The sequence below is a fragment of the Pholcus phalangioides genome, unplaced genomic scaffold (genome assembly GCF_987345545.1).
Source record: "Pholcus phalangioides strain wild (caught in Gottingen) unplaced genomic scaffold, Ppha-v1.0 ptg000024l_1, whole genome shotgun sequence".
NCBI lineage: Eukaryota > Metazoa > Arthropoda > Arachnida > Araneae > Pholcidae > Pholcus > Pholcus phalangioides.
In genome coordinates, this window is record NW_028301616.1 from 22,023,313 (window position 1) to 22,037,423 (window position 14,111).

Genomic DNA, 14,111 nt, shown 5'->3' on the forward strand with positions numbered 1-14,111 from the left:
AATGTGATGCTAAAAAAAATTTTTTTGTAACATTTTAAAATATGCAGTCGATTCCTAAATTAAATCAAAATGTAATATTTTTTAATGGTTTGTGATTGTCATTTCTGATTTATTTTTACTAAAACATATTTTCTGTAATATTTTAATTCACTGACCCTCGCACATATCAAACCAGTGGTTTCTGAACCTTTTAACTCGAGACTTTTTAAAGGAAAAAATTCCATTTTGGAGCACCTTAGGCATTTTTTTTAGTGTCATTAAATTTACTGATTTTCATTTTACAGGAGTAGCCACGGAGCCCCAAGGACTTGATGGAGAAGTAGTGAACCACTGCCTTAAACAATGAAATTTCTCACTCAATCCAGAAAAAAAATACTTGTATGTCAGCTGTAGCTGCATAAAATCACTTTTAAAAAATTTGTCTAATTAGGACCTTATCAACACTTTACACTTCTGTAATTCAAATGTTCTATTGTATTTTCTATCTCAACAGTGTCTCATCTAGGACTTGTTTTTACATTCAGGTGCTTTTCATTTTTTTTTCTTCTGCAGACAACAGTGTAAAAACATTCCGATTTTTTTCATTATTATATGATACTAGCTATAATACCCGACGCTGCCCGGGTTTTCTTCCATGAGGCTGTTTGGATCACGTGCTATCTCCCTCTTTCTTTGAGGGACATGCAAACCGTGTGTAAGTTATCCAATATGATGAGTGACTTCATGAAATAAACAAATCTAGATTTAAAGAAACATAGAAACGAATATATATTTTTTTCCTTTTTTTAAGGGGCGCTAGGTATTTCGATCCCCTCCCTCCTGAACTTTAATTTATACATCTGCCTGTTTCAGCTTTCAAAAATGCTTAATTGAAGCTATGAAATTTCTTAGATGTATTTTATGGGCCCATAATTAGTTTTAAAACATCCTAAACTATATGAATTTATGCAGTTGAATATTAATAGACAATACGGAGATATTAATTTTCATGCTTCAGAAGACATAAATCAATGTTATTGCATGAATGTCTAACTCAAAAGTAGGTCCGGGGCTAATTACTTCCTATTTAATCTCCTGGGCTTCGTATGTCTAAGCGACCTCAATATTTCAAAAATTGAGAATTCAATACAATTTTTAAAATTATTGATGGGGCGGAAAATCCCACTAATTTCCGCATTTCTACAGTAAAATCGACAATTTTAACACTGATTTCTATGAGGATCACCCTTTTCCTGACTCTCAAAGCGATGCTGATGATGTCTATTCGAAAAGCCTCATTACTGGGAGGATTGAAAAAGTGGCAAACCATTATAAAGGCATAAACTATTATACATATGGTGACAGGATTAAAGAAGTGACAAACCGTTGTAAAGGCATATACACGTTTGAAACGCATTGCTAGGGAACCACGGCAACCAAAGTAAACGTTCCGAAAGTGATTGTTGAGACCCAAAAACCATTGTTGCCCAACCATTTTTTGCCCTGCTCTGACAAAATTTTAAAGTAGCCTATCGTTCAAGTCGGGTCCCATTTGGTATATATGCAAAATTTGACGACGATTGATCTAAAATTGTAGATTTGTATAGAGAACATACACACACAGAAAATCAATTTTATATATATAGATACATCGTATTACGTGTATAGTGTCATAATTTTTGTCTGGGCATTCAACTTTGGGCTACTTTAGAAAAAAAAATGTTTCCTCTGAAATTTTTTGTAGCATACCTACAATCACAGCACACCAGTTGAACAACCCTACGTTAAGGGATAGTAAAATACAAAGGGAGGCCCATCAATGTATTTCGGAAAAGTGTCTGTTAATATGAAGTTCCACCGTATGTTATATAAAACCAACATAAATATATGTATTCCATTAAATACTTTTATTTCTTTCCTATTGGGATTGACAAAAAGTATTCTTGCATTTAAATTTTCGGACATCAAGAACTTTGATACGCCAGTTAAGCTCTATACCACCAAGATCTGAAGAGAACTTTTTGATAAGTCATGTTTAGCATCAATAGCAAGATTTAATATTGGGATCAGGCAAATTATGAGAATTTGGAACATGTTATAGTAAACAAACTTTATGAACCATTAGCTTCCACACATACAGCTTCACAAATGTTACTTATGAATTGAAATGTACACATGAAGAAATAACATTCTTCCAAAGTTCACATGAGAATTAAGGTGGCATCATCAGAGGTGCTCTCATTCCACCAGGTGCTGAGACAGGCATTGGCATCAATGGTCCCATGGGAGCAACTGGAGGTCTCATACCTGTAAACAAATTTGTAAATTTTAGTCACAATACCAAATAACTCGTTATACCTAAACTGCTCTACATAACTGTGATATAATTTCAGATTTGTTAAGACAAATAAAATGTTTTGTATTAACCAATGAAACACTAATTGTTACTAACAGCAACAATGTTCAACTGCAGACATGCCAACATTGGCTTGAAGCTTTTCAGTAGTGGCGAGTGTTTAGCTTTGCCATAGCAGGACACCCCATCAAGGACATCATAGTACAATAAAAGAAAAAAAACTCACTTAAAAACTTATTTTTTTTTAATTGAAAAAATTCATTAAATACACCACCTCATAGCCACTGAAACCTAGAGGGATCAGGCCACATGAGCCCCTCCCCAAAGCAATTTTCCAAGGTTGCAGAGTCCCTTAATAATTCGTATCAGAGCTCCTCTGGCGAAACATTTTTTCTGATGTGAGCTCGACCATGCAAATAAAGCCGCGTCCGAACCCGGCTGAGCTCAACTATTAAAGAACCTGTTTTTAGCCCACAGAGTGGAGCGATTTAGACGGAAAACATGTTTTTGCGCATTTCGGCATCAATTAGAACCTACACCATACTAAAAATATTTCTATTGTGGTGTTGGTAGCCAACACCTTCTATAGCAGAAAGCCTTTGCACGAAACTTTGACATCACTGAAGTGTCCATTTTACCTGCGGCCATTGGATATAGCAGTCCGACATATGCAAAATTTTTATTTTTTTTTTGCAGTATATGCCATGATTATAGGTGAAATGGACGAATTCAGTGATGTCACAAGCTTCGTGCAGAGGCTTTCTGCTATAGTAGGTGTTGGTAGAGAGGCTTTACAGATTGCCTTCTGCGCACAGACAAAATAGATCGGCTCAGAGTTTGTCTTCTCTTGAACTCTCTCATATGCATATACAAATTCACAGTTACGATAAAGATGACGGATGCAAGGATCACGATGCAAGGATCCGGGTTCGAACCACACAGTGGTCGTCGGCTGAAGTTGGTTTTCTGTGGTTCCCAACTTCAAGGTGCAAATGCGAGCCAATCTCCCCGTTAAAAAGTCTCGCCACAGAGAGCAACAGGCCTACAACGTTACAAATATTCAATCATTACACTTCACTCACAATTTGAAGTATAGATGGCAGCACTGAAATATCATACACAACACTAGCTACACACTCAGACTGTTAGGTGCACTCACTTTGTTCCAGACTCTGCCACGAAGCTGGGCTGGGAGAGATCTCGGCAACGGGATAAGTCCAGTGGCAGAGACCCTGGCGTTCATTCAGTTACGATAAAGATCAATGTAATTTTATAAAAATACTAATAAAAATAAATGAAACACCACAAGAAACTCAAGGATCCTTTTTTTAAAAAACAGATTTCCGTAATACTGAGTGTCTCCCGTAGCTCCGTAGTTCATTGCGGCCATCTGTAGAAGTTGGCAACTATGTACAAGACATAATACTGCTTGTCATTGTTTAGCGCAGCATAAATTTGATGGTCCTCACATGAATAAAACCGAACTCCAATCCAATGGGAAGGTTCATATGCACCAATAAGAACCTAACTTTTTCAAAACCAAAGTTTGGTTTTTATTTGTGAGTGGACCATCAAGGTCATGCTGTGCCAAACAATGACAAGTCAGGCGCAGATGCAGAGAAATATGTTGAGAGGTGATTTATTGTGTAGGTTTCATTGATTGCTCTGTAAAATATGGGACACCACAATTTTTTTTCCATATTATTCAGCTCTTGGGAGGAGTGATCACCCCTCTCTGGATCCTTATTGCAACAAGTGGTAGGTACAATCACTTGTGGTAGATTTTGCGCTAACCAGATTGCATCATGAGGAAGCCTACCACACTATCTGCTGCACCCTAGAATGATTGATACCATATATCGCAGCAAATATGGTGAGTATGTGTGTGTGTGAGCCAGTCTCCCATTTAAAAAAGTCTCTCTGCAGAGAGCAGGCAGACCCACTACAGGATACTGACATAACATGAAAATTCAAGCATTTCCATCTTTACTTCAAAAACTGGAAAACAGATAGCAACACGAAACAAGTGTGAATCGACAACATAAATACATTAGGGCCACACATACACACAGAAAACACATTCTGGCATGTGATGATTCGTTAGAAATTCCGTAGAGGAATGTATGTATACGAGGTGCACATACTGTTAAGTAGTAATAGTAGGAAATACATCTGAAAAAATATGTTATTTCTTTTTGGTGAAGTGCTGTTGTGATAAATATATTGAAAAGCTTATTAAAAAAAACTACTGCCTCTTTACAATTGCGATTCCATCACACATTCTAGGAACAAAAATTCTTTAGGTGTCTTATCACCTTTTAAAATTTGCCCCATGAGTTCAGAATCACCCTGTATCTATAAGACCTTCAAAAAAAAAGGAATAATGTTACATCATGAGCTGCTGCATTTGTGCATCAATTATGTGATAACTTGAATGATTATGCTACGCGCGTTGGAAAAAAATGACATAATGACCTATCGTTCCAAAATGCAGTTGAAAAAAAAAGGAAATAAGGTGAACAAATTAGACTTTCGAGTCAACAAAAATATAGAAATGATCATTTTATACAGAATACACCACTTAATGTGATCATATCAGAACCAGGGGTTTTCACAACACTAACCAATTGATAACTGTATCCGAAACAAACCCAAATGTAAATAAGGTAGCCATTTTGCGTGGGTGGGGGAGAAGTGCATTTTTGATTTTTTTATACAAAATTGGCAGCAATTTTTTTTTTCAGCAGATTATCTATAACATTCTGAAACATGATTTCCCCCCCCCCCTCCACACTAAGATCATGTCCCTTTTTTTTAATTCAGCCATTGTTAGAACTGTTTAATGCGGATTAAAATATTTTATTTTGTAAGTATGCACATGACATAGATCCCTGAGAAAGTATTTTGCTTGATGAACTGAGAATCTGGTCAATTGGAGAAGATGTTCTCAAACAGAGCACAACTCCAGTCTATTGCTATTAGCAATTTACTACAGATTGAGTTGTGCCGGAAGTGTGAGTACCTAACAGTCTGAATGCATATATAGTGTTATATATGAATTTTTAGTGTTGCCATCTATACTACAAATTGCCGCTGTGTGTTGGTGTGGGCATCGCGCTGGACTATTATCCTGAGGATCCAGGTTTGACCCCGTTGATGGCTGAAGTTGGTTTTATGCGGTTTTTCAGCTTCAAGGCATGAATGCGAACCGGACTTCCATTTAAAAAAAGTCGCTCCGCAGAGAGCAGGTAGACCTCCAACACGATACAGACATAACATGAAAATTCAAGCATTTCCATCTTTACTTCAGAAAATGGAAGACAGATGGCAGCATGAACAAGAAACAAAAACAACTCTACAACATAAATACATCAAGGCCACACATTCCGGCATGTGCCAATTTGTTAGAAATTACGAAGAGGAATGTGTACGAGGTGCATGTATGGTTAAATAGTAGTATACTACAAATTGCAGGTGAGGTGCTTTGAATATTTGTACAGCTTGCAGGCCTGTTACTTTCTGTGGTGAGACTTTTAACAAGGAGATCGGCATGCATTCGCGCTTCGAAGTTGGGAACCACAGAAAACCAACTTCAGCAAGGAGAGGACCTTTTTCAACCTTTAATTTTTTTACACTATAGAAAATCCATTACCAATATGACGCAAAGCGTATATGGATCCTAGCAACTACTATGGCCCGGTGGGGACATAATGATTGGAGTATGGTAGAGTTTTGTCTCAAACCCTGTGAGTTAGCTGTTAGGAAAATCAACAACCTTTGCTGGAGTCATTTCAGTAAGCAATTAATATTGGTGTCTGTCCATTGAACACTATGAAGTGGAATAGAAATGGATTACCTTTTGGGTTTGATAATAGGATTAAATAATCAACGTTTTGGAATTTTGGGTAAACCCAAACGTCAATTATTTAATCGTACTATGAAGTGGTTCTTCTCCATACTACTTTTGGGAGCAGAGAATAAATGACAACTAAGACAATTGATCTGCGAGTGTAGATTTTTCTCCAAAATATTTAAATTGATTAAATTAATCAATGTTAGTTGCATACATGACTATGTACATGAGTAAGTACAAATTTCAATTCTGTTTTAAATGTAGAATGATTTGTCCTTAGGTGACATTGGTGTGATGAATGAGATTTTTAATAGTTGAATATACTAATGGATTTTTTTAAAGATCTCTAGAGCTTAATATAGTCTATAAGTAGAAAAATGAGAACTATAACCGTTATAAAAACTATTTAAATACCCCTAATAAGTTAGCATTTCAAACTTTAAAAATATGACTGAGCAATGTTAAATTCTAAAAATAAGTATACTTTTTAAATATAGAAATCAGACGACACTAATTTTTCAGACAGTACTGAACTTGATGAATAATAAACGAGTGCCTAGTCATATACATGGAATAGACATTTATATATATACATAGAGAGAAAATTATATTGTTATAAATTTCTGCTGATTTTTATCCTTTATCAAGTCCAGGGTTGATAAAAATCATGATTTTTTTTAAAATTTTTTATTTAAATTCTATATTTACTCTTTTTTTTCAAGTTTGAAATGCTAACTTATTAGGGGTATTTAAATAGTTTTTATAACGGTTATAGTAATACAAAACCACTAACTGTTGATAAAATAAAAATTTGATTATGTTTTATAGCTGGTATAAGTTAATATTGAAAAAAAAAGATTTGAAAATTAAAAAAAACCATAACATCTGATTTAAATTAAAAAAATACAAAATTATAGTTGATTTTTTTATTAACCCTGGTTATGATATACATCCAGTCAGTGCTTTGCAAAAGTGCTAACATTATCTCTGATTCTAATAAGCGGCATCTATTGAAATAAGATATTTACTAAATCAATATTTTGGGTTTGCAGATTTCAGGACATCAGCATTTTGATATACAACTTACCAGGAACAATCACTGGTGGCCCCGTTGGACCAACAATAGGCACAGGGCCACCCATCGGACCTGGCATAGGACCCATTGGAGGAGGACCAACCATTGGCATTCGTGCACCCGGAGCAGGCTGCCGTGCCGGACCTGATGGGAAAAAAATATATATTGTAAATTTTGTAAACAAAATATATAGTTACAACTGTAAAACAAGATATAATGGATCCCACTTATAACATTGCCACTTTTAGAATGATTTCCTGCTTCGTACAATATTTTCTCACGGTCCCCCAAATTTTACTAATACTCATCAAGATATGCGTTTTCCCACATGCTAAGTTTTTCATGATGGTTTTTTGAAAAGAGTTATAAGCGGGATCCACTGTAAATTTTGATGGATTCAAAATGGATATTGGTTAATAAAGTGAATCAGAAAGTCAAGAACATTATAATTCCATCCCAAACATGGTGAATGAGCATCAACTTCATCTCTGCTCAAAGATGTATATACAGTGAAACCCTGAGATACTCTGCAGACTAAGAAAAAATATTAGACTGCCCTATATTATTGCCCTTCAACCATGTATTTACAGAACAGGACGTCTGGCAACCATGGCTCTCTTATCCTGATGTTTTACTCATTTTTTGCTCCTCTGTGTAGACATATTGTGATATTATTTTCGTAATACATTGTTAGTTTGCAATTTTACACTGTAATGACCACCAAAGGTGTTTTGAAAATGTCCCGGTTTTACCCCAGTTATTATTAATGTATATCTCTGTTTTTAACGATGGCTTTCGGGATTTTTCCCGGTTGTGCAGGCACCTCATCTGGTCACCCTAGGTTAAGCTGAACTCTAGACTTAAACCTTATTGAGAATGCCTGGGAGGTTCTTGGGAGAGCATTTGCAGAGAGTTCATCCTCCCCATCTACGACTTGAAAACAGCCTTGCTGGAAGAGTGAGGGACTGAGTGAGCATGTTGCCACATGTTCCTGTGGCAACAGGAACTCTCAAACAACCTGATTTCCAGTATGAATTAACATTGCGTGACCCGCAAAACAGTGTAAGAAGGGACCACCCCCATTACCTCATTTTTTGTACAATATTGTAAGCTCTGTGTTAAACAATTTGGCACCGATGCATCTTATGCATGTGTACAATAACTACTACTACTACATCCCTAGTTTGTATTTTTGGAGATAATCAGGACTGTAACTGGGATTTGAGTGAGTGTGGGAGAGGAGGGGGTGGGAAGAACATGATATTTTGCACTACCCCACCACTGTAAAATTAAATTTTGTAGCTGCTTTTGTTCCCACCTAAAATTTGCCTCCACAGTTCCGGCTTTGGAAATAATCAAACAAAAGTGAAAATTCTTTTAATTTTCAATGCATGTATATTTCATCTATAATGATAAAAATCCCTTTTAGCAATGTTTCTTTGGTCCCTTGTGTATTGTTATGTGGGAGATGTTTTCTTCATATAAATCATAGTTTCCCAACCCTTTTTGTCCCATCACCCCCCCAACACAAATTAACCCATAGAATCCTATGTTATATCCGTAGCTTCTACCACCCCCCCTGGAAGTTTCCATCGCCCCCTTTTTTTTTTGTTGGGAATCACTAATATAGATGAATAATTTGAAAAAGTAATATATGATATTCAAAATTTTTTTTTATAATTTCAATTAACACATATATACAAAAAAAAAATTAATATTCAGAAACAGCCATTTAAAAAATTAATACCTTGGAGATTTTGTGGTGGAGGAATCATAACACCAGGCTTCGGAGCATTCGGTTGCCCCGGAAAAGGACCTGGCTGTGTTGGCTGAGCAAACTTTCCAGCTTTGAATGCGGCAGCTAAAACATAGATAAATTAATATGGAATCAAAATAATTACAAAATAAATAAATGTCATTCATTTGGTTAGTGAGAACAAGATACATTAAAGCAGTGTTTAATAAACAGTGTACTGCCAAACTCTGGGGTGACAAGAGATAACTGAGAGATGCAATGACATACTTATATTAGAGGTGAAAATTATATTGAACATAGTACATACCAGGGCTGCGACTACCAACTAGTGTGTCATTGCAGAAGGACTAGGGTGCCATTCAAGTGCCTCAAGATAGGGTACATGTGGACAACCCTTTCCAAAACCATGTCACAATTAAGACTATTTTCATGCAGTGTATCACTCTCTGAACTTTGAGTGCTAGACCATACATCCTTTTTTTTCCAGGACTTGATCACCCATCCTGAAATATAATTTGGCCGTCTTGTTTTCGAGAAAATGCTTGTTTTCTTACTTTTATGAGTAAGAAATTTTTTTTCCACGTTTAAATTGTGAATTTGTTCGTGATGCAAAAATTGTGTATATGTATTGATAAAGGGCATCTTAGTTACACCCTGTGGGGCATAGAAACCCCAGCCTGAGAACTCAGAGCACTTCGTCTCCCCCCCCCCCCCAATAAACTTTGTGAGGGCTAGCCCCAGTCCCTAGACTCCAGGGATATACAATGCATGCCCTTATCCAGCAGACACCACTGAACTTGTACACATAAGACATCCAGCAACCCTGGTCTTCGCCCCAAATATTTTCTTCGGGTAAGCTTCTCTGTTTGGATATTTTCAAAATGAAATAAAAAAACACTGATTGGCAAAGAAAATTACTATTCAAAAATTTGAGAAAATTTCTTTGCTTTTTTAAAAGAATTTTTATGCCACTTATTTATTTCCTTTCTACTACTGTTTGTATTGTTCATTGTTAAAAAATCACTGCTACTAGGGCTAAGCATTTACAGAGAGGACCTCTCACAATAGGTTATTCTGTACAACAAGATGTTCAACCTTTTTAGGAAAGTATGACTTTATTTATTTGAAATGTGTTGTGGCCACTTAAGTGCTCTGGGACTGTGTTACTGTGATCTCTAGATATGCTGCGAGCCACTTCAGTGATCTGTGAATGTGCCACCACTAAGTGCTCTGGTTTCGTGGTGGTATATAAATATGCTGTGTGCTACTCAAATGATCTGAAACTGCCGCCAGGCCATTTGAGTGCTAAGGAACTGAGCAGCAGGTCACTTAAGTTATCTGGAAATTTGCCGCTTAACTCATTTTTACAAAATCTGGCTTTGATCCCCCCCCCCCCAGGATTTTTCTCCCACACTTCAAGGTATACTAACCCAATTTTACAGTAAACTCTTCATATTCCTGTCTCTTCTTTGGATGCCATTATTATTACTATTATTTTCCAAACAAGGTCAGGAAAAATCCAGTCTTGTGAAAAAAAAAACTTTTTTTGCTTGAAAAGCTTCCATAATCTCCACCACATTATCAAGGTTCAAGAGAGCATGAGGAATAAGTGGTTTTTAATGGTGTAGTGTACTCACAGCCCTTTCACTAGCCTAAGAATGATTTTATCCATTATGTACAAACACGTGAACAAAACATTTTTACAAACTTGAGAAATTACTTATTCAAGGTCCTACAGCAAAATTACTGAGGTACTATAAGCCAGGTTTTCACAAATCAAAAAAATATTCAGGCACCAGCCAAATTTCACATTTGTTCTCCTTTCTGAAGAAACATTTACCAAGAATGTTTTCATTAATCAAGAACAAAACTTCGAAGGTGATCAGATACCGCCCCTAGCTCTTACCATAAACAATGCAGAATGTGGCCCAGGAGAGTTCCTCAAATGACTCAGCGGGCAGCTTCCAGGAAACTACGGTTTCTTTTGGAGAAAAATATGGTTGAAACAAAGCCGAAACTTAAAGGAATTGATGTACGGGCACCACCACAGGAGTGGAGCCTGAGGTTCAGTTTGACTCAACATGGGAAAACACACCCAGCTGAGACATTAGGATTGACAGATTAAGAGCAAAATTTCTTGAGAGCCAAACCCAGTTTTTGTTCAAGAAAAAAGTCCCAAATAATGTGTTTTTGACTGGACCAGGGCTTAATGTTAAGTTCTTCTAAATTCACTTCAATATTTTTTTTTTCACATTGAATTTCTACTTTGTCAACTGTGAAACTTCTATGAGTCAGAAGTGAAAAAAAAAAATTAATGAAAGTAGAAATCAAATTCACGACTATTGAATTCATCAAATCAAAGTCATTGAATTCAATGAATTTTAATCCATATCTCACTTGTTGCATCAATAAAACTTTGAGCACGATCCTCAATCCATTTCTGATAGTAGAATTTCACATTGTCCTTGTGCTTCCTGCCACTGCAATGGGTTTTTCTGACGGATGGCTATAAAAAAAAAATAAATGAAAATGAATAACTGATAATAACCTTCAATACCTATAGTGGTGCATTAGATCATCAGCTGCATAAATAAGACAATTACAAGGTTTGTTCAAAAAATACACAACCACAATGTCTTGCTTCATAACCAATGAAGCTAGGGAGGCGTTGTTTGGTGTTCATATGCAGACAATCCTAGTGCATATGCTTGAATTTCATCCTGCATGCAAAAGCTGCTAGTCTTAGGCAGACTAACTATGAAAGTGTAAGTGAGTGCCATTGTATTTTCAATTGTTGACAAAATGCTGGGAAGAACTTGAGCAATGCTACTGCATTCATCATGATGGAGCTGCCAATTGCAATACAGAACTTTTTGATAGCACTCCTTGGTGATGGTTGCGCTGAGTGGTGCTTGTACTTTAGCATGTCTTATGCAATCTCCAAACAGGGTAGGCTTATGCTCGATCCACAGCTTTGGCAAAAACTGAGATTTTCCTGAAGTCTAAATCACCTGTCAAAATAAAATGCACAAATCCATTTCCAATGCTCACCTTGCCTGCAATTTCTCTTAACCTGACCTTGCATCACTTGGTTAATGACAATCCCATTTCTGGATGTTGAAGACCACCCAGAACCTGTCTCATTTTCCACTGACATGCTGGCATCTTTGAAGCGGTTGTGCCCATTGTTTCATCTCAAGCGGTCTGTTGAATCTTGTGGATTGTTTCCACTCTGGAATCACTGAGCTTCACACACAATTGAATGCAGTAGCATTGAAGTTTTACTGCCATTTTTTTTCAAAGACAGGAAATGCGACAGCAATTCACACTTACTCCCTCATCAGCGGTCTGCCGATGACTGGCAGCTCCTGCAGGCAGGAAAACATTCAGACATGCCTTCTAAATAGTTCTAGGATCCCCTATATACGTGCATCAAACCATGTCTTCCTAGCTTTATTGGTTCACGCTTGGAAAACCTATGAACAAACCTCATACATTGGTTTGAAACAGTGTTATTTTTATTTTGATATCACTTATTTAAAAAAAAAAGTTCAACTTACAGAGTCATGAGTAAGGTAGGTATCACAATAATCGCAATAATACCTGAAAAAAGAAAAGACCACATTAAAGAAATTTATTCATCATTGCGCCGGGTATAATTCTGCTGTCACCAACTGCCATACCATGCTGAAAACACCGGTTCTCGTCCGATCACCGAAGTTAAGCAGCATCAGGCGCGGTTAGTACTTGGGAGGGTTATAATTCTGCAAGGAAGATTGCAACTCTGTTTCACTCTTGGAGACTTCTGGTCAAGCTTTCAGATGTTTTTCTTGCCAAAAAGAAAAAAATCGGCAACGCAAATGTCGAAAAAAGGATAAATAGCTGTCCCCCTTCAAAGTAATTTCAATCAATCACCAAGTCACGTCATAGCCACTTTTTACAACTTCAATATCGAGTTTTTTTATCACATACATCTTAGCAGTAATGAGAGTGAAACAGAGCAACAATGTTTATTTAGATTAGAATATAATGTTACCTAATTAGCAAACATTTACCTGATACTACACAGAAAAAAATCAAGAGAAGCACAAAAACAATCATTTCCGCTCTTTCCGAGAAACTGCCTACCCACGAAACTCATATTAGACGAGCTTCAACAACCATTACAGAAACGATTAAGTGAATTTTCGGACTTGAACATGTCTACTTTTGACAGAGCAATAATTGATCAGAAATAAAAATAGAAAACGTTAAACCATAATTTACTACATTTAATTCATCCGCACATAGTTGATTCACCTACCAGGGCCGTCTTAAGAGCATCATGGGCTCCCGGGCCAAGTGGCTTTTCTGAGGCCCTACCTGGTAAATTCTAGAAAAGTTTTACCAGATCTCATTTTTGTGAGGCCCCTTTTTCTCTTGAGGCCCCCGGGCCGTCCCATGCGTTAAGACGGCACTGTCACCTACATTCCATTTGAGACGGTATAAATTCTAATAAATATAACAATGATAACAAAAAGTAGTAATGATAAGTCACATAATTCAAGAAAATATAACAAGGTCACTGAGCTAAACCAAAAGGTCCCAAATTCAGTGACTACTGAATTTTAGATAGAGGCCGCTGATTTTTCTTTGGCGATTATTGAAACAACGCTAATTGGTGTTCATCCCAATTTATAGTATATTACCCTAAAAATTACACAAATATTGACATACTTTGGCATTTCGTGGTAATAATTTCTTTCGTTCAAGAAATTAGCTCGTTTATAACATAAATATATGAAGCACTGATGCGGAAATGTTGAGTAAAATGTACGAACTGTAATTTATGACAAGGATTTAGAGTATGATTCCTTGCGCAGCCATTCCATATTCTGAATACAAAAGAATTATTTTATAGTCATATTATATCAAAGTCTGGCACTTGAATGAATATTAACGTCAAAAAAAGGTAATGAATATGCGATTTATAATTATATAAGCTAAATTTATATCCAACATTGTCCTCTCTGGAACTTGAAAAATTGATCGTGAAGGATCAATGCGACAAAATCGTAAGTCTGCGACAATTTATTTCATGTGAATGAGTGTG

At 36.4% G+C, this 14,111-nt stretch overlaps 1 protein-coding gene across 1 annotated transcript; it reads right to left on the bottom strand.

The window, feature by feature from the left end:
• Positions 1–1,867: 1,867 nt before the first annotated feature.
• On the bottom strand, positions 1,868–13,859 carry snRNP-U1-C (small ribonucleoprotein particle U1 subunit C). The gene is made up of 6 exons (XM_089251071.1): positions 13,736–13,859; positions 12,580–12,622; positions 11,417–11,525; positions 9,011–9,124; positions 7,276–7,407; positions 1,868–2,286 (listed from the first exon to the last, which is right to left on the bottom strand). The coding sequence occupies exons 1-6, from the start codon at positions 13,741–13,743 to the stop codon at positions 2,192–2,194; spliced, it is 501 nt and encodes a 166-aa protein (XP_089107197.1). The 5' UTR covers positions 13,744–13,859; the 3' UTR covers positions 1,868–2,191.
• Between the last annotated feature and the right edge of the window lie 252 nt (positions 13,860–14,111).